The sequence below is a fragment of the Saimiri boliviensis genome, chromosome 1 (assembly GCF_048565385.1).
Source record: "Saimiri boliviensis isolate mSaiBol1 chromosome 1, mSaiBol1.pri, whole genome shotgun sequence".
Classification (NCBI taxonomy): Eukaryota; Metazoa; Chordata; class Mammalia; order Primates; family Cebidae; genus Saimiri; species Saimiri boliviensis.
The window spans coordinates 116638522-116660035 of NC_133449.1; the positions used below are offsets into that span (position 1 = coordinate 116638522).

Here is a 21514-nt window from a genome sequence, read left to right on the forward strand (position 1 = left end):
GTCACTTTTGCTATTCTCATGACCTAGAATTTCCCTAAGACTCAACTCTAGCACCACCTGTTATGGGGAGACTGCTCTGATCTCCCCACATGGGGCCCTGTGCATGATTTCTCTGCCAGCTTATGAGATGACATTGTCTCATTCATCTCTATAAACCCAATCATCCCCTTAAGGCCTACATGTGCCAGATTCGCGTCTAAGCACCAAGCATAAAAATACGAACAAGCAGTTATTGCCTCCTGCCTCAAAAGTTGCTGATCCCCTGAAAGATCATTTCAATCAATGTGGCAAATGTGGTGATGGATAGGCTAGGCATTTTTTTAGGGTCTGATATCTTGAGTGACAGACAGGAGTTACTCAGGTTCAAAGAGATGAGAGAGGGGGAAGAGCCCAAGGTTGAAGCTCAGGGAGACAGGGTGTGTTTGAGTTACGTGCAGCTAGTGTAGGGTGATGGTGCAAAGAGGTGGGGTAAGATAAAGAGAGGCTGAGGACTTGAATTTACTTTTAAGGCAATGAGGAACCACTAAAGGGCTTTCCATGAGTAGGCAATAGGTGCTCAATAAATGTTTCCTTATCAACACACGATTCCTCTCCCCATTAGACTTAGAGCTCCTTCCGAGCAGGACTATTCCTTCTCTGTTTTTCCTAGTTCTTTCCTGGAACATTGTAGAACCACATAGGATCCTGATCACTGAATGAATGAATGAATAAGTGCATCCAAGATATGATAGTAACAAAACAAAATGGATCTTTTCATTCATACAAAACTGCTTTTTAATCCCCTGGTTCCAGAGAGTGTTGAGGATTCAGACGTGCTCTGAGAAAGGTCTGGGCTCAGCCTCGGCATAGCAGCAGAAGTGTGTGTTGGCGTCACCTGGTGGCCACGGTGCTCATATTGCCAATTAGAAATCTCCCTACACTGTTGCTAAGGCAGCTACTGTCAGGCCAGGGAATGGGCAGAAACACTCCGCTCAATAGATTTATCTATCCTACAGCTCAGTGGTGCCTCTGCAAATGCCAGCCCCAGGTCTGTTTGTCTTCCTCCTGACAGACTTGAGTCCTGAGTCCCCATAACTTGAGCCCAAGGGAGTAACTAATATCAGACCATAAGACATAGATACCTTATGCGTGGCCTCTCAGTTCAGGGTGCTTTCCACTCTTGTTCTCAGCAGATGAGGGAATCTGGGGTAATGAAGCTGCAGAGAGGGAGACAGTGATCAGCATCTCCTCAATGTCTTTCCAATCCTCTCCCTAAGAGAACTATGATTCTATTCAGGGTAGCAGCATATCCAACAAAAGTTCTTACTTCTCCGGACTCTCTTATAGTCAGGGGTTGCTGTATTGTACAAATTTGGCCAATGGGATGTAGGCAGACAGTGGAGGGGTTCCATGGAAGCTCCTCTCCTCCAGAATGACAAGAGATGACTCAGCTGCCTTCTGCCTTTACCTTTTCTCTCTCCCTCCCCTTTCTCCTGCCTGAAAGGTGGGCCAGCTGTCCGCAGGTGGATTCACCATCTTTTCTCCATGAGGATGAGCACCACAGGCAACTCGTAGTGGAACAAGAAGCTAGAAGGCATCTAATTTTTAAATTACTTTTTAAAGCAGCCCCAGAGCCATCAGAGGCTTCTGGACACATCCAGGCAGGGGACCCTGTTGAAGTCCTTCTCTACGACCAAGGTTACTTCTCCCTCTTCTTCCTGCTCACCACCCTGTCCCTGACCCACTGCTTGTTTGTGATAAGAGATTAAGGAAATCCCATTTATGAAGAAGCCATAGTTATGTTTCTGTTAGATGCAGTCACTCGCATACTAATATATATGTGCCTGATGTTTGTCTTGGCTTGTGAGCCCAGACAGAACTTGTATCTGGCATAAGGAACCAGAGACTGCAGGATTGGGGGGTGGGATTTGGAGAAAGCCAGGATATTTTTCCTGGGAGACAGGGAGCCACTGTCCAAACTGAACTCTTACTATGTGATCTAGGGTAAGTTGTTTGCTTCCTAGCACACTGTAGGCACACACACACACACACATACACACACACACACACACACACACACATATATATACATATATACACACATATTTTTGTTAAAATTAGGCATATATGTGTATAACACATATTATGTGTGTTAAATTACATATATGTGTACAACTTATATATGTATACACATAAGTGAAGATTTTTTTTTAGTATTATGCATTTGCAATTGAAGAAGGGATGGAAGTAGAGGAGGACTCACGTCCATACCAGTCTGAATGTGTTATTCCCATGTGGTCAAGAACCAGGGAAGGGGGTAGATCAGTGGTTAAAGACATAGACTGGAACCAGACTTCCTGGGTTCAAATCCCAGTTCCATCAACTAGTAAGTTATTTCATCTATTTGTGCCTCAGTTTCCCCATTTATAAAAGGGAATACTCATGCTAATTATCATGCTACCCCATGGAGTCATAAAGAGGATTCAGTGACTGACATTTGCAAAGAACTCACAACAGTAACTGACGCAAGGCAAGCCAACCTGTTCACTAACTGAAGGCCGCTCAGCCAATTGGCCTTGTCCAAGGTGCTGATGCGCCGAAAGCCTTGGTCCTTGTGGAACTCCATGGCTTGTGTGGCTGCAATGTGGCCTCATCCTCTCAACTGAGTGTTTTAATGAAGATAGGCACTCCTTGTGCTTTGTTGTCTTTCCAATTCCAAAACTCAAGGACAAGGGCTCCACAAATGTAACTGTGGAGCCCCAGATCCCCTAATCTTGTCTTTGACATTCCCTGGTCTGACTCTGCAGCTTACTTGACTGACTGGAGCTGTAGTGCTCTCCTTATGTGAGCGAGTATGCCTCAAATGCATGCCCTACCTTGTCCCTTCTCCCCTTGATAGGGGATTGTTACCACCAAGTGACTGCAGTTGTGGGTCAGGGGTCAATGGCAACTACTAGAGGGTAGTTTGATGGCCATGGTGCAAGAAGAGAGGTTTATCAGGGTCCTGGGAATGGCTTGAGGTGGACGGCAGGCAGGCACCCTGTTGCTGGTCCAACTGTGATCAGGGGCTGCTGTGGTGTTAGGCATCTCTTCTTCTGACTCTGTGTCTGCCCCTCCTGGGCTGGGGTCTGGAGTACAGCCTGGAGTTGCAGAGGTGTGAGGAGTGCTCCCTACCTAACAACCATCCCCTGCTGCAGGGATGGTGGCTCTGTGGCTCCTGGGCATTCCAGGCTGTGGCTCTTGCTGAGTTTTCTCTGGAGACAGGGTGGCCTCCACTTGATATCCTGCAGCCCAAACTTTACCCTTATGCCCTTCTAGTCAGGCCTGAGTCTGACAGAACCAGTAGCTGATAGGCAGGGCACCAGGACCCAGACAGTTGTCAGCTGTTTGAGGAGTCTGCCTCTGTCTCCTCCTCTGGGTCACAACCAAGACCAGGGTTGGCCTAGATTAACATCTCTCATGCTAGTAGTCTAATGTGGGCTGACAACCGAGGGCTTATGGGGCAGCTGGGTCCTGCAGGAGGCAAGGTCTGTGGAGCTTGGGGTTTCCAGAAGCTTCAACTTCCTGCCCAGGTGGTTGCATGCACTCAGATCCAGGGAAACTTGGATTTGACTACCCAGACCCAAATTCAAGGGCATCATCCTAAGGAGAGCACCATCCTAAGGAGGGGAACTGAGAAGACAAGGAAACAGACACTGATTTGGCCTTATGAAAAACAGTGGTAGCTGGGTTGCCTTTGAAATAGGCCGAGGTGGTGAGAGGAAGAAACATTCATCCTGTAGCTGACATTGACTGAATATGCAATAGGATAAGCTGTGTAGCTGATACTATTCTGAATACAATATTAACATTTAATCCTGCCTGTGACCCTATTGGGGGTCATTACTGTCATTCCCATTTATTGATGATAAACGGATGCATAGGGAAGTTATGTAACTTGCCCAGGGATTCACACTGTGGAGTGATGGAACAAGGGTTTGAATCCAGACACTGTGGCCCCAGAGAGTTGCTCTAAGTGTACATTACCTTGTTTCATCTTCCTGAAAACTCCCTTATGGCAATCTTATTCTCACTCTTCAGAAAGACAAAAGCCTTTGAAAGTTTTATATAACTTGTCCAAGATTCCACCGCAGTCAGTGGTAAAGCTGAGACTCAAACCCAGGCTTAGGTCAACTCTGGATCCTTCACTTCTTCCACCAAACCAGAGGTCTGCAAACCACAGACTTCAGGCCAAATCCAGCCCACCACTTGATATTTACAAATAAGGTGACTTTCATGCTACGACAGCAGTTGAGAAGTCGCGACAGAGACCTTTACAGAAATAGTTTGCCAGGCCCTGCACGAAACTCACAGGATGAACAAAAGGCAGCAACTCCCGCCTTTATCTGTCTCTACCTGACAAAGTAGCCATCTACGACTTCATATGAATTAGCCCATCAACTTTATGCCAGGTCTCTGAGTGTATCTCATAGGGTCAGAAACAGAAAAGACTTTACAGAATCACCCCATCCAACATTCTCATTTTACAGCTGGGAGAGCCAAGGCTTAGCAATGACTTGTCCAACATGACCCAATCATCACACCAGAGTAGCTTGTCTCAAGTGGACACTAAGGGGGCCAAAACTTTTCCAGAGCTTTAGTCTCTAACAACATTGATCCTTCTAGTCCTGTTTGAGACTGTGTGACAAAGCAATGCTCACAGTACGCTGCAAGAAGCGCCAGTTAGGTGACCAAGTCCTTGTAGCTCTGCAGTCCCTTCCCACAGTTCTGTGGTGTCTGTCAGGACTTTCCTGGTCCCCACCCCACCATATTTCCATAGGACACCGAATTTAATATGTAAGAGACCTGACTTTGCCCTTCGGTAGCTGTGCAACCTTGGGCGGGTCACTTCTCAACTCCAGCCTCTGTTGTCTCATCTGTCCAGTGGGCACGGTGTTCCTGTTGCTGCTTATCTTGCAGGATCATTGTTAGGGGTAAAAATGAGATATTTGCTGTGGGATGATTGATATGAAAAGTCAAGCCAGGCCCTGTGGCCCACACCTGTAATCCCAGCTACTCAGAAGCTGAGGCAGGAGACTTGCTTGAGGCCGGGAGTTTGAGACCAGCCTGGGCAACCTAGTGAGTCACTGTCTCTACCAAAACCAAAATTACCCAACTGAGGTGGCATGTACTTGTAATCCCATCTACTCAGGAGGCTGAGGTGGGAGGATCACTTTGAGCCCAGGAGGTCAAGACCGCTGTGAGCTGCCATCACACCACTGCACTCCAGCCTGGGCGATAGAGTGAGACCCTGTCTCAGAAACAAACAAACAAATAAACAAAGTCGACATAATGCAGGGTGATGGAGATTCAGAAATAAGGTCTATTGTCATTCTCATTTAGTTTGGGTTGAAGGGCAGAGACTGATGCCATATATCATCAGAAGAGAGAGGCCCCCAAAGATGATATATACTTGTGGGTTTAAAACATTTGAAAATCTGATGAATATATGGACCCTCTTTCCCCAAAACTGAGCTCTAAATCATTCAAACAAAAATTTGCATTTAATCTCAGAAGGTTCTGAAAAATTTTGAAGCCCATTCATGAATACTTAGTTCTGACTACTCCTGATCCACTGTACAGAGGAAAAAATTGAGCCCCAGAGAGAGACTACATATATCAGTGCCTTTGGGAAGGAAATAAAAATGAAGCTATCCAATCTCCAGAAATAGGATGGGGTGCAATTAAGTTGGGGAAAATTCAGAAGCCGACCAGATGCCTAAAGTGAGGCTCACCTGTGTTCCTCCAGCTTCTCCTACTGCATTGTCAGCCTAAGGGAAGAGTGGAAGCCTGGGCAGCCAGCTCCTTCATCACCCCCACAAAAGATCTGAACCAGCCTCCCTCTCCTCCTCCCACAGGACCACTGCTCACTAGATCTCGGCAGGCACAAGGGAATGCCAGAAGCACAGCTGCCTTCTGTTTGATTCACTATAATAAAGCCCAACTCCAATTCTGTGTTGAAACAAAATGATCCGAATGATAATAGCCTCTCTGGGATGTCTGCCCAACTCCAATTTGTGAGGCCAAACCACTCCTACCCCAGGATCCTTGGCATGAATGTATTTGCATCTCCCAGTGCTGCTGTTCTAGGCTGGCTTACAACTGTCCAAAGAAAACCCTAAGAGCTCCAAATGGAAGGGACCTTAGGGTTGCGTAACCTCCCTCCCTCAATTCCAGTTGACATTGCATCCCCAGGAGATATTGCCTGCTATCTGCTTGCGTATTTCCAAAGATGGAATTACCACTTCCAGCAACAGCCCATTCTCTGTTCTGGTCAAATCTTGCAAGCTATCTTCCTGGACTTTGTGCCATTGGCAGTATTTCAGCACTTGGGCCCACCACACGCTCTCTGACAGCCTTTACATATTTGAAGACATTGACTGAATACTTATTTGGCAACACCTCTTTTATATTGGTGTCACTATCTGCTTGCTGGCTTGTACTAAAAATAATTACCTGTAAGTTCACATCTTCTCCAAACAATGACAACATTCAGTTTACATCTTCCCCAAACAGAGACTTAGATCTTCTAAGGGTCTACATGTGAACATATCTCTCTCCCCAGAAAAATTCACACATGCACTAAATTGTGTATTTAATTCAATCAAACAGGAGGTTCTGAGCCCCTTGAAACTCAGCTTTAGAAATGAAAACTAAACGAAACTAAACCTGTTATTACTTGGTGCCCTCTTTTTATTTAAAAATATATGTTGATCTCAAAGCTAAGATTACAGGTTTCACCCCTTCCAATCTCCTTTTCCATAGGTTCTAAAAAGCGTTATTTGATTAAAAGGTGGGTCATTACGACCAGAAGCTCTTCTTTACTAGCTGGAAGCTGATCAAAGACACACCCACTTGCCTTACATAATTTGTAGCATTCTACCTTCGTGAAAGAAACTATTCGGAACTCCACTACCAGATACATAGCCCAGGAAAAACTCTTTATTATTCTGTACACTTATATTTCTACAGAGAGAAAACAGCTTTTAAAATAAATCCAAATCAGACACAGAAATCTGCATGACATTGGAACAGTCCATGACAGAGAGGACACAATAGAAACAGTCTTTATTTACACAGAAGCAGAGAGACAAAGGGATGAGGGCAGGTACCCCAAAAGTGACTTCACATTCACCAATGTTTCAGTGGCTTCTGCAACCACAGCAGAGCTGTGGATCCTGGGATTCACAGGGCATGACAACGTGTTACCCTCCAATGCCTCAAAACAAAAGGGTTGGATTAAAAACAAATACCAAGTGTTTCTGGAATCACCTAAAAATAACTGAGAAAGAGGAACTATTGAATGTCCAGAAAAATCAAAGTTCTGAAGGCTAGACATCTGACATTTCTCTGATAGAGAGATCATTGGTCATCAGTTCATTCTGGAAAATTTTTAAAGTTAGGTGATGTGTTTCCTTCATTGTAAATGTAACAGGAGAACATCAGTATGGAGACATGCAAGGATGTCTTTAATGGAATGGGAACTTTGATGGTCTGATATGACTCCTGATTTTAAAGACAAAGAATCTTGAAACCCCAAAGATGAAGCCACTATCCTCAGGCCACCCAGCTAGTGGTCTGCACATCCAATTCTGTAAAACTCTGCATACTCTTCTGTTTCCACCACACTATGTGCCCTCTCTGTTTTTCTCTCTTCTGCAGCTTTCAAAGGAAATAAACAAATGAAGTGAGTTCAGTGGGCTTCTTTACTAAGAAATGACTTCTTTGGTAAGACTGCTTCAGTCTCACATTAGCGAGGCTGGAAAACAGATCATATGTCAGGAACTGGCTCCCATCTGAGCAGCAAGTCCCTTTGAGAATTAAGGCAGCTTCGGGGATTTCTGTTTAGCAGGTTATCTGGCAAGAGTTGGCAGCCCTCTTTCTCCCTCGTCTTGTCTTCATCTAGAATGTAGGCTAGCAGGTGGCTGCTAAATAACTAGACACTGAGCAGATGTAAATGTGATGGTCTCAAACTGATACTTTACATTTCATGAAAAATAATAATTCTTTAAAAACCTGACAAAATATCAAAAGTGTCAAGTGTCATATACAGTACACAGCACCCTTGTCCTGGGTGACCTCTGCTATTTAAAAAAGGCTACAAAAAGGAAGTCAAAGATGACTTAACATAACAGAAAGCACATACTCTCTCTCCATTACATGTGGGTGGGGAAGGTAAACCCAAATGGTCTCTAAGCACCTCCCCGAGAACTTCCAAGGGCTTTCTGGGTACCCCCACCCCGCTGGGGGACCTGGACTTGGAGCCAGGTTCCGCCCCCGCCCCCCACCAGATTCAGGAGCCAACTTCTGCCGCAAGGCAGCACCATTGCATTGGTTCGGTGTTGATTCAGCTAGCACCACATCTCTGATTCACCCCTGGGACAAATGTCTGGAGGCTGAAGGGGCCACATGCAGATGGCAAAGAGGAAATGGCAGGCTCTCTCGGAAGCATGCCCCTGCTCTAATGCACATGGGCTTTGCTGACTGCTTGCTCTCATTTCAGCCAAGTATACTCAGCTTTTCACGTCCAGCTGTTCCGAAGAGTGATTACATTCATCAAAAGAGAGCAGCTGAATAGTTTCCTCTCTGGAAACCAGCTAGAGGAAAATACACGGCATTCTCTCACTTCTTCCCATCCTCCAACACATTGTTCTTTTGCTAAGAAATATTCCCTTGGCACTTGAATGAGTTTTTTAAAAAAGACAGCGCTGGGTGAGGTGAACCATATTGTGCAGGGAGTTTCAAAATGCTCTGGGCTGAGAGTCAGGGGATGTGAATTGAATCGAAGGTCCAACTTGATCTCTCAGTTGCTGAGAAACCTTGAGCAAGAGTGACTGAAATGCTGAGCCTTGGTTTTCTCACCTGGGAAATCGGGAGACAGAAGCTCTAGCCCTGCAGTTCCCACTGGGCAGATGGGAGGTAATGTACGTAAAAGTGCTTTATTACAAAAAAAAAAAAAAAAAAAAGGTAACATCTAGGAAGAAGTTACCCTTCATGGGAGGATTGGAAATTACCAATGGGGCCCAGACCCTGACCTGATTGTTCTCCTCCATTCTCAAGCCTCATTGTTCATAGGGCTTCAAGACACCTGCCTCCTGTGCCGTCTCAGGCTTTCAGCTGACCTTTTTTACACGGAAGGATTCAAAGTCTCCTGAATTCCCCTTTTTTCTCTGCAGAATGACCTGAGGAGCCTGACCCTGACCCAGCAAGGAAACCTCAGGACCCTGGGAGACACAACCATCTCCCTGCCCGACCCTGGTCCCCTCATAACCCTCTGCTAGCAGGATTCACCAGGCTCAGTGACATCCTCGTTTTACGCAAAGCACCTTCTCCACGTGCGAGTGCAGCGGCCTCTTTATTTTTTCCCAAGATTCTGCAACAGGAGCTCCCACAGTCAGAATACAAATCCCTCCAACCAGGGCGTGAGAGACTCTAACCGTAAACAGAAACCCCTCCCAAAGATGCCACCAATTCAGCAAAGTAGGAATCACTTCTCCTACTGATCACCACCGCCACCACCAGAGGGCACCAAGTGCAAGCTTGTATCAGAAGTAAACCTAGAAACTTTCTCTGAAACCACCAACCTGTCCCATCCACTCATAATACTCTCCCCTCCACTTGAGAGAGTATTTCTGCACAGCTTGTCTCACTCTGCCCTCCAAGGGGCCGCATCTAGTGCATGAGAGTGTTTACAGTCAACTCTCCATTTCTCAAGATCCCTGGCTCCACTCCAGGATATTCCCAGGGGGAGGCTGTGCAGGTGTCCAAGAACAAGAAATTAACACAACAGCCTGTCAGGCTGCCGTTGGGCACCCACCTGGCCCTGTGAGGACAGCGCGGTGAGGACACACGTGCGGCCTCACTTTGCCCCTGTCTCTGTTTCTCCAGGCAGGTCTCAGGAAGCCCAAATGGGTTTCTGGGCTCCGTGTGTCTCACAGAGCAAGAGCAGCATGAGGCCTCAGTAGTCATGGCTTGCCTCGTGGCCTCCACCAGCTTGTCTGATGTAGGCACCTCCCAGAACTTGCTCACTATGCTTCATTTACCCTCTTCCCCCTGGCCCCCATAACTCTGGGCCATCTGACCACCAGAAGCTGGAGGAATGTTCCAGAACACATGCATCAAACTCAGATTGGCCAGAGTGAAAATCAACTATGAAAGTTTCTACTATGAAGGTTTCTACTCCAAATCCCTCAAAGCATCTATCCACTGACTTCATTTTAGGGGCAAATAAATCTAACTCCTGGGCTGAGGCTTAGACACAAGAGGGCTGCCTTGGGTAGGCAAGAAAAGGAGGGTCTATGTACCTTTCCCAGCCACCCCACTAAACTCAGCGGGAGTTCATGTTTGATTTTTGTTTTATTGGCGTCTGATCAAAAACCCATCCTCTCTCTGATTTGGTCAACTAAGAACTTCTGTGCCCCAAGTCTAAGCAAATGTGATGGGGGTTTCCGACCTCAAGGACCTAGCTTCGGCAGGCTGCCAAAGTAGGAGAGACTTCCCCCAAAACAAAGGGGATGCAACAGAAGTCATTTTCCTGTTTGCTCCTCTCCTCTGAGCTAATAGCCCCCAGGCCAGATACACAGAAGGCGAACAAAAACTAGAGCCATGAAATCATTTGTAATTGGTAAAAGAAGAGAAGATCAGAAGGACAGCTTCCAGCAGAGGAATCCCAAGATGGTGTCCGCGGTGGGGGTGAAGCAGCTGGCTGTGATCCGGGCGTTGGCATGGGGGTTCCTCCTCCTCCTCTCGGCAGGCTCAGATGGCCAGCCAGTGTTTTGACTGCAGAGAAAGACAGCAAGGACTTGACATGGTGGGGACCGACAGGAGTGAGGGCCAGCTGGTGGGGGCAGCAGGAAGCAGAGGAGGCAGAAAAACACCCCCTTCCTTCATGGACCTCAGGGAACATGCAGGTCAATTAACTAACTGTCACAGCGGCCCCGAAAGGGCAGCAGAACCTCCCCAAAGTCACATAGCAAGCCTGAAGCCATGGGCTTGCAGGGACCTCCCTGTCCCCCATCCTTTTCCCCTTTGGCCAATATGTTAGCCCTGCATGCTCTAATACTTGCTCAAGGTATTGCAGCTCTTCCTTCAAGATAAGGAATTTTCAGCATGGTTGATGACACTCCATGGCAACAACTCATAGGGGTTAAGCAGAGTGATAGGAAAGATGGCATTTGGCATCCCAGGATCAAAGAGCAGAGGGTCAGGCATGGGCTGATAGAAGGCAGAGGACGCTCCCTCTCCTGCTCTGATCCTGACACCACACCCCTGTGGGCTACAGCTCACACTGGGTTTCTGGGTTTTCTGGCTGTGAGGTCCAGCCTTGGGCAGTGCCCAGGAGGGAACAGCCAGGGCCTGTCCCTATGATCCCCACCCCAGAGGGCCGGGCTGCACCCACCTGGAACTGTCTGATGTCCCTCTGAGCCACCAGGTGGTGCTCGTTCTCCGGTGTGATACCATAGGCCAGTCTCTGAAAGGAGGAGGAGAGGAGGCCTCAGCTTGGCCCAGGGATACCTTTCTGGCAACCCAGCTACACCCCCAGATGAGGGCCGCCTGCTATTTGGCCCTGCAGCCCCATGTGGACAGCATTCGTAGTCTGTACAAGACACCTCCAGCCTTGTTTGTGGAGCTGGTTCATTGAGTCATTCATCCAACCAGTGTTTCTTGAGCTGCCTACTGTGGTCAGACATGGGCTAGGCCCTGTGGATCCAGACTTGAAGGAGACGCACACAGTCTCTACTGTGGGGGAGCTTACAGCCCATGTAAGGGACTGGCAATGAACAAACACACACGTTGTCTTAGACCCAGATTGGAGAAAGTGCAGCAGGGAGAGTGTGGAAGGAAGCCTCTGGCCCTGCAGGGAATCAGGGAAGCCCTCCTGCAGTGGGGGCACTTTCAGGGTTTCAAGCCATGTGTTCTGAACCAACAATTGATCACTGATAGTGGGAAGCCTTCCCCTGCCCGAAGTGTAGAGAATAGAAAGCCAGGTCCCAGTTCCCATGTCTAGAATGAGGTCACTGAACACTGGTCCTCCCAGGGACCCAGAACAGAGGCCCCCCTCCAACTTAGGGATTTCACAGACAGGAAACTTCTCACAATGAGGGTGGGGACTGTCCGTTGGGCTCATTGCCTTCCATTTTGTTTACCTGCCCTTCATTAGAATGTGAACTCCATAAGGGCAGGAATTTTTGTCTAGTACCTCGAATACTGCCCAGCATATATCTGGGTCCCAATAAATAACCTTCCAAATGAGTGGATAAAGGAATGAAGGAATGAAATCTTTGTTTTGTAAAGTAAGGATATGAATAAGACTATCACTATTAGTTTATAAAAGAAAGGGTATTTTAATCAAATAGGAATGGCATAATTTCAGGATAAAGGCCATTGTTTCCTAAATATTTATATAAATGTGTATGTGTGTATATATATGTACATATGTGTATATATATTTATACACATGTATAAATATTGACATATATGCAGAATGCATAGAAAGAAAATCTCTGGTTCAGAAATCTCTGGTTTAGGCTGATCAGATGATTAGGTTCTGGAAAGAGGCAGGTGAGAACCAGGTGGAGCAGATCACAGTGGGCTTGGATGGGGAGAGCTGGGACATCTGAGGAAATGACAAAGCTTAGATGGGGACACGAGAGTGAGCTGGGTTCAGGTAGTCTGTCTAATCAATCCTGAGTGAGCTTCAGGGCTGAGTGCACCCCCAAGGAACATGTACCCAACCCCAGCTGTGCACCAGGCACTGTGCTAAGTGCTTCCTTTTTCTTTTCGGATGTAGTATTATCATCAGGATATAGATGTGGAAACTGAGGCTCATCAGGGTAAATAACCTGGCCAATGAGGTGAATCAGTCTGACCCTAGCGTCTGTGTCCTGTCTCCCTTCCCCCACCCAACAGGAATGAGAGTCCTTCCGTCCCCCTCGGCCACCTCCCACCCTGTTCCCCAGGGGAGGCCCAGAGCTCACCTCCCAAAGAGAGCCCTGTGTGCTGAGGAACTTGTAGATGATGTAGATGGGCACCAGGACCATGGAAGACAGGGAGATGCCCCACCCCACCCAGTTGGCCCAGGGCGGGAAGATGTAGTCGTCATAGCTGAGTGGCTTGAAGTTGATGATGCTGACCACGACCACGAACTAGGGATGGGCAGGGAAGGGAGAGAAAGGAAGACAGGGCAGAAGAGAGACAAGAAGGGAAAGAGAGAAGGAGGTGGGAGAAAGGTGGGAGAGAAATGAAGAGCAGTGAGCATCACAGTGAAGGGAGGAAAGAAGGAAGGAGGGAAAGAGGAAGAGATGGAGAATCAAGAATTCAGGAAGCAAGTGATAATCAAAAGGAGGCAGAGATGACAGGGAACAAGCAAAGAGGAAGAACAAAAGGTGACTTTGGAGCAGACATAACAGCCCCCAGGGACCCGGCCCCCGCTCGAACCCCCCAGTAAGGTGGATGCCTACCATGTTATCCACAGGGCCAAGCATCCCAAGTGACCCCTCTACATGACCAGGGCCTCTGTATCCCAGAGCCTCCCCCCTAAGCAGCAAATATCCCCACCCAGCTCCATCCTGGGCACACCCCACTCCCCACATGCAGGGCTTCCCGGCAGACACTACACACCAGGAGGAAGGCAGGACTGACGAACTTCCAGCACAGTCTCCAGTACAGGCCCGGCCTGAACCCCATCATCTGCTGGATGTCATTGCTGAACCTGTCCACTCCTGTGCACACACAGGGCAGGCCTGTTACAGCGGCCCCCGCAACAACCAGGGCTAGGTCCTCCCATGAGGTCCTGGCCCCAGGTGGAGAGCAGGGCAGTGGGCAAGCTGCTGACATCCTGGGACTCGGGAGAGTTGGGATGGGCACTTTGTAATGCAGAATGAGGGAGAGGACAAACTCCAGACCAATATCCACTTTCATGTGCTACCCCATTTAACTTGTCAGAGGGAAACCTGGGCTCAGAGAGGTGAGGGGATTTGCCCCAGATTCCACAGCTGGTTGGTCTGACTCCAAAGCCCAGCTCTTTCCTCTTGTTTATGCTCGCTCTGAAAATAACAGATGCAACTATACATACAGCACATTCCCTGACCTCAATCTGCTAGCAGAGCCCAGCTTCTTCCGTTGATTCTCTCTCTGAGTGGTAGCAGAGTGAGAACAGAACTAACATGTTGGTGTGACACTTGGGGGGGGGGGGAACAAACAATTAACACATTTAAGGTTTGTAAAATATTCTCTCAGTTCCCTTCCAGAATAAGTTTTCCAGAAAAAAATACAGGATACTCAGTTAAGTTTGAATTTCACATAAATAATGGGAAAAAATTAGCATAAGTATGTCTGACGCAATATTTGGGCTATACTTATACTAAATAATGATTCGTTATTTATCTGAAATTCAAGTTTAACTAGGCAACCTGAGTTGTATTTGCTAAATCTGGCAACCCTAGGTAGAATGAATTGTATGACTTGGGGGTCAGCATTTTCCTAAGGGTTCCTCTTTTAGAAGCTGATGCGGATACCCTCAGGGGCCTTTGTAGCCTCCTGTTAAGGGTGGGTTCATCCAAAGATGAGCCAAGGATTGAGATTTGTTCCCAAGAAGCAACTTGCTGGACTCTGGAATTTTAGGTGGCTGTCCTGGAAATGGCAGGCTGAGGCTTTTCCACATACTCACATACCGTAAAACCAGGAAACTCCGATGGCTTCCATCAGGACAGCAAAAAGGATGGAGGTGCCCGCAGCAAAGGTGTCCAGGAGGGTCAGCACATAAATTCCACCCTGGGCCAGGGAGAGAAGAAGAAGCCTGAGGACCTTTCTGGCCAAACGTGGGCACTGACTATCGTGTCCCTCAACTCTTACCTGCCCCTGTCCTGCTTGCTCAGAACCCTGTTTGAGACCACAGGCCGCAGGGGTGTGGTGCTGTTGGAGTTATGGTACAGTCACCTCAGTTTCAGCCAAAGAGTTAGATGGGTTTCAAAGGGACTTTTGCTGCCCCTCAGGTCCATAAACAATTAACAGGGTTGAGTGGAATCCTCAGCATCAGAGGTGGAAGGAGACCACCGGGTCGAGGGTGCAGAGTCCTGCATTGTTCTCCCTGAGCTCAGCCCCAGTGTTTGACCAAGAATCTGCCCAGAGGCCCCACGTGACCCAGAGCCCAGCTCCGACTCACCTTGGTTATGCAGAACAGGGCGAGAAGGAAGGTGCCGAAGGTGACGCCAAATGTGAAGAGTTTCCGGTGTCGCTTCAGGACCTGGAAGTCATCTGCCAGGCCCGTGATGATAGCCTCCATGCCTCCCATCTGGAGGGAACCAGGAGGGGTGGGATGTGGGAATGAGGGTCTCTCTGGACCTCATTCTCAGGCCCCGGGGTTCCTAGGGCCTCCTGCAGCCCAGGACTCCGCAGGCTGCCTTTCCTCTCTTGAGAAATCAGCACATCCTTCCTTCCTCCCCATCTTCTTGCCCCATTTCTGTCCTGTTCTCAGGCAAACTCAGAACTCAGAAACTACGTGGGAGAGGGTGAGGGTTAAGTCAACTCCTGTCTCCCCTAGCTCCCTGCTCAGCAGCTACCTGTCTCCTGCCTCCTCACTCAGCCCGAGTGCGTACAGATAAGCTGATAGCGGAGTGAAACCAGTAAAACACAAAAACCCGTGTCATAGGTTTCTATGTCAATAAGGGTCTCTGGAAACAACTCCTGCGGACGAGCTGCTGGTGATGAGAACTTCAGACAGTCTTTTTTAATAAGGATTGTGGGCTGCTTTTCTAATGATGGAGCAAAGTGGTCACTTCAAACTCCAGACTCTTAGAGTCTGAAAGGGTCTCACATCCACTGCTCTATTGTTTCCTTATGAGGCCACTGTGAGGGCCAGACAGGCATGAAAGTTACCACTGTCCCCTCCCCTTCCCTCCTTCTCTCCTCTCCTCTCCTCTTGGCAGACGCTGTTAATCAAAATTAGTATTCTCCATTATAAGCCCAGAAGCAGCCTCAAAACCCTCCTTAACACCCTGCTCCTGGCAGATCTACTGATTGAAAGCAAAAGGCAGTGGGAGGAAACCCATGTGCCAGCCTTTCCATAAGATTTTTTGCAAACTTCCAGGCATGATGTACTAAGGGCAGACACAGATTTTAAAAGACATCATTAAACCCAGTCTTACATTTGGAAAAAATAAAAGGATGTAAGAAACTACTGAGGTTCAAACTGTTTTTATTTGTTTGTTTGGGGTTTGAGTTTCATTTCGTTTTTTTTTTTTTTTTTTTTTTTTTTTTAAACTAGATCTCACTAAACCCAGGTTGGAGTGCAGTGATGTAATCATAGCTCACCGCAGCCTCCAACTCCTGAGCTCCTGTGACCCTCCCACCTCAACCTCCTGAGTAGCTAGGGCTACAGGCACATACCACCATACTGAGCTATTTTTTTTTTTTAATTTTTTTTTTGTAAAGACGGGAGTCTCCCTATGTTGCACAGTCTGGCCTTAAACTCCTGGCCTCAAGCAATCCTCCCACCTCAGCCTTCCATGGCCCTGGGATTATAGGCATGAGCCACCATTCCCGGCCTGTTGATTGTTGATGATAAAATATAATGAGAAAATGCCTGTTTACAGAACAAGACTCTATCTGTGTCCCCTCTGAATCATTTCCCCACCTGCAAGAGGACGGTGTTGGGCTGGCTTATCCGAAGTCTCTTCTCATCTGTATTTCCAAGATACCAAGGGGTTCCTATGGCTCTTGGCTTTGGCCTAAGTCTTATCTTTTTGAGTCAGGACTCACTTTTTTTGACCTACATTTAAATAGGGCCTGCTGGAAACAACTATTAACCAGGTGTTTGAATAGTGGGAGCTTCAGGCCCAGCACTGTGTGTTGGTGGAGGGGTCAGGCCCAGGGGGATGGGGGACAGGTATCTTGAGCAGGGTCACTTACTGAGCTGTCAAGGCCCAGCGCCAGGAGCATGACGAAAAACACGACAGCCCAGAATGTAGATCCAGACAGGGTAGAAATGGCTTCTGGATACAGGATGAACACTAGGCCAGCTCCTGCAAGAAACATCAAGGACCTCATCAATGGCTGAAACCATTGTTCTGAGCTGCATGTGGTAGGGGAGCATCTGGGGGCCCCCTACCCCAGATGGGTCAGTCATGTGTGGGTGGAGCAGACCACAGGTCTAGAGATAACAGATGAAGTCAGCATGAACTTACAGCTCACCTGCGCACTGGAGAGGTTGCCCCCAACAGCCAGACTGGAGAGCAGTTTTCTGCCTGGTAAGCTACAGACTGCATACTGCATACCCCACCTCCTATACTCTACAAGGCATTCACTCTTACTTACAAAAGCTTGGGGTCCTCGGAATGCATCAGAAGTAGCCCTTCCCTAGGTCTCAGCTTCTTTGTGGCCATAAGAATATGGGAAACTGCAGGGAAGGACACAAGCTCCAGAGCTGAACTGCCTGGGGTATGAACACTATTGTACCGTTGCTTACTAGCTGGGTGATGCCAGACAACTTATTTGGCTTGCGTCTCAGTCTTCTCATCTGTAAAGTGAGTCTACTGACACTTGCCTGGCAGCCTTGTGAGCACTAAGTGGAGGTATGTCAAGTGCTTAGCCCAGGACTGGTACAGAGAGGACATTCCAAAATCTCTTCTTCCCAGCCTGACTCAGAGGAAGGTTCTGCTACATACATGGGGCCTGGGACTGCCTGAAATTCTCACTGATAACCTCAAGGGAAAGTCAATCATATGAGTGGTTTGGATACCTCCACAGACAGCCTAGTGATCCTACAGCCAAAGGCAGAGCCATGCAGCCAAGAATAAGGCGGGCTTCTCAGCTCCCTCCTCAGTGAGCTGGGGCCCAGGTGGGCTGCCCACCCACCTTCTGTGGCCACATCCTCAATGTTGACCTTGTGTTCATGGGCCATGTAACCAAGGATAGAGAAGATGGCAAACCCGGAGACGAAGCTGGTGATGCAATTGATGCTGCTGGTCAGCAGGGCATCCCTGGGGGAAGAATCACAATGAGGTCAAGCTCCTTGACACCCTCAACCCTGTGCATTGATTGCTGGGCCAGTTATAGAACCCGCAGCCTGGCCCCAGCCTCAAAGGCCATGCCTCCTTCAGTAGCTCCTGCTGCCACATGGATCCAGGGCCCCACCATCACTGGCGCAGGAAGTAGGCTAACCACATATGGATGGAACAGTCCGATACCAGAGTCTACTGGCAAACTCCTGCCAGGAAATTAATTCACCAGCCTCCTTCAACATACCTTCCATGGTTGCTTCCCAGTGCCTTCCAGCTCCTCATCCTGTCATGCAAGAGCTTTGCTAGGAAGACCCAACCTTCCTTATAGATTTATCTTCCATGACTCTCAAGGTGTATTCTGAACAGTACGACTGTGTACTCTGAACAGTGAATTGAAACCAGTCAATTCGCTGGTCCATAAACAAACCACCTCCCTGTATCTGGCTGTGCTGTCCCCCTTCTCCCATAGTGTGTGCTGTCCACTCCACATCTGCCTAGCATAATCCTAACTATCCTCCAGGGTTCATCGCAAATTCACCTCCATGCACTGGCTTGTTTTCTATCAGGGGGCTGATCACCCCATTTCCTTACCTCCCTATAGCCTGTCAAACTGGTATGCATTCATCGGACTCTGTCATGTACCAAAGACACTATGATTCTGCCTTAAGCCTTGGATGGTGTAACGGAAGTGAACCTAAATTTGTGCCCGTGCCTGAAGTCCCCAGAGCACTGGGCCAGCAGGAGGCAGCATTGAGTGCTTCCTGAACTGAGCTAGATCATGGTCCTCTGAGTGAGTCTCAGTCTGCCCTACAATCTCACCTCTGATCCTGCCAGGCCCTCAGCAGCAGGGATATTCTACCCCTGCCTGCCTGGGCATCTGATGGACAGAGTCAGCCAATGCTGTCCACACTGAAATCTGCACAGTTCTCCTCTGTCCCAGCTACCCATCTCCCAATGCTGGTGACTTCAACTTTCCCAGTTCCACATCTCACTTCTGTTTAAGAGGCATCCTGAAATGAAATGTGGTTATTGGGACCCTCAGAGGCCACATTGCAGTTTATAGAACGCCCAGGATGGTCCACAAGAAGAAAATGTGGCTTGCCCAGGGAGAGTTGGCTTCCAGATAAGAACCCTCTCTGCCACTCATGCAAGGGTCAACCCCAGGATTGAGAGCATCCCAGAGTTCTGAGGAAGGTCTTACCTGTAACAGTTGTTGTCAAATTTGTTGTAACTGGCAAATGCAATCAACACTCCAAATCCAGCCCCCAAGGAAAAAAATATCTGAGTTGCAGCATCAATCCATACCTGAAACCAGCAGATAAAAGCCATCAACCTCTGCTTCCTATACCACGGGACCACCTCACTTTTCTGGAAGGGCTGAGAAACCCTGGGGATGCTCTGAGACCAGAGGAAATACAGCTTAAACCACAGATGGGCAGTCCTGGCAACTCCCTCCCCTGCATCTTGTACAAAACAACTGCAGAGAGAGGCTGGGCCTCTCTCACAACTCCCAGCCTTGGGTAGCAGCTGTGAGTGAGCTGACCCTGTAGGAACTCATTCACTCAATTTCATGCCCTGATTTTCAAAGAAAATTAACCATACTAAAAGTTCTAGGCTAGAGTGTGAACGGGCAAGAACAGAGGGTTATGGCCATCTTAGGAGTTGCAGAGGTGGCATTTTCAGAAGGGGAGGACTGTTCCTAATAGGCTTCTACAAGCCATAGACAATGGTGACAGCTTGGGGGCCAGTGGGGCTCGCTTATTCCATCCTTTGGGTGATAAAAGCAAATGGCTGGAGGCCTGGACATCTGAATTACTTTCCAACTTCTCTTGCTCATGTTCTAGCCCTGGTCAAGTTCATTTCTCTCTGTTTTCTCATTTGTATAATGGGGATAATTCTACTTCACCACTCAAAGAGATGCAATTCAGATTTTTTTTTTTAAGTGGAGTCTCACTCTGTCACCCAGGCTGGAGTGCAGTGGTGTGATCTTGGTTCACTGCAACGTCTGCCCTCTGGGTTCGAGCAATTCTCCCACTTTAGCCTCCTGAATAGCTGGGATTACACTGGAGTGCTACCATGCCCGGCTAATATTTGTATTTTTAGTAGAGACAGGGTTTCACCATGTTGGCCAGGCTGGTCTTGAACTCCTGACCTCAAGTGATCTGCCAGCTTCGGCCTCCCAAAGTGCTGGGATTACAGGCATGAGACACTGCGCCTGGCCTTCCAATTCAGATTTGAGAGATGTCTGTCATCTCCTCGCTGGTACTAGTCCAGGCTTCCCCAGCTGTGCAAACAGAGGGCAGGACCATCTGATGAGGGAAGACGGATCTGCTCCTTGAGACTGCGCTGAGGGCTTAGTTTTTACACATCTAAAAGGTTTGGCATCAACAGTCACAGAACAAAAAGAAGTCTGACTTGTTTTGCAATTTACAAGGCTGATTCATTTCCTTATGTTCTATTATCTTTCTGGTAGCTACTACAAAAATTGGTTTTCTCTTGGTTACTAGTCTGTAACATTGCAGCGTGTTGGGGCATTACAACCATGGAGATGCATATTGGGATGCATGTCTCCCAATCCTGCGCTGTTGGGGCCTGCCAGAATTATCGTGGGTTCAAATAAAGAAGCCATGGAGCATCGAAAGACAGCATGTTAAGGTGTTCTCACTGAGGGGCACTGCAAGAGGGGGTTGGAAGTAATCTCCGCAGTTACCTGAAGGTGCTCAAGGTAATAAGTATCTTTATCATTGTCTCTGCTTTCACCCTCACTGCTCTGCACTGGACTCCACTACCAGATTCACCCACTTTGACCATAATTTGAGCCTTTGGTCAGGGGCAGTGGTTGGCTGAGGGTGTTGGGGAAGAGGGTTGGCAGAGCCTCCCTGATGGCTGAATCTATCCTTATGCTGACATCACAGGATCGTGGTAAAGATCAGGTGTGGGGATCACAGAGTAGAAAGAGGGCAGGGATGGCTAGGGTGAGCGAGGGAGGACAGGAGCAAGAAACCAGGACATCACGTCCTCTTCACAGGGTATTGCTCTCCTCGAAAAGAGTAGTTTGTGAAGGTCACCAGATGAATCCACAGAATCCCAGGCCTCCAGAGCTGGGTGGGCTTATGGAGACTGTCAGTGCAAATCTGCACTGTCAAATGGGGAAGCTGCAGCTCAGACACGGAAGGATCCTGTCCAAGGCTATGCTGTACGTTTGTGGCAGAGCTGGGACCAGATTTTCCATTGTCACCTGCTCCTGAAAACCCTCCCAGAAGCCTGGCCCAAGGCTGGGTGGTCACTGAGCACTAACCGTGGCCTCTTTCAGGCGGTAGAAGTCGATGTGCAGGTAGGCATTGATGCCATTGGAGGCGCCGGGCAGCGTGACACCGTGGACCAGGAGCACGAACAGCACGAAGTAAGGCAGCGTGGCTGTGATCCACACCACCTGGGCAATGGATAAGTTTGGGTGAGAGCCTCGCTCTGGCCCCAACCCCATGGGGCGCTGGCGG

At 48.3% G+C, this 21514-nt stretch overlaps 1 protein-coding gene across 3 annotated transcripts in view; it reads right to left on the reverse strand.

Moving 5' to 3' along the window:
- Positions 1–6938: 6938 nt before the first annotated feature.
- Positions 6939–21514, reverse strand: part of SLC6A2 (solute carrier family 6 member 2) — a 50881-nt gene continuing 36305 nt past the window's right edge. The window contains exons 6-15 of one of the 3 annotated variants that reach the window (XM_074387122.1): positions 21316–21450; positions 19219–19322; positions 17872–17996; positions 16927–17039; positions 15182–15310; positions 14691–14790; positions 13639–13739; positions 12996–13163; positions 11417–11488; positions 6939–10797 (exon numbers count right to left, since the gene is read on the reverse strand). In XM_074387122.1, coding sequence (XP_074243223.1) covers positions 10774–10797; positions 11417–11488; positions 12996–13163; positions 13639–13739; positions 14691–14790; positions 15182–15310; positions 16927–17039; positions 17872–17996; positions 19219–19322; positions 21316–21450 — 1071 coding nt within the window. In that variant the 3' untranslated portion in view covers positions 6939–10773. The remainder of the gene's footprint in view (positions 10798–11416; positions 11489–12995; positions 13164–13638; positions 13740–14690; positions 14791–15181; positions 15311–16926; positions 17040–17871; positions 17997–19218; positions 19323–21315; positions 21451–21514) is intronic. The other 2 variants (XM_010347850.3, XM_010347851.3) reach the window with 2 other exon arrangements.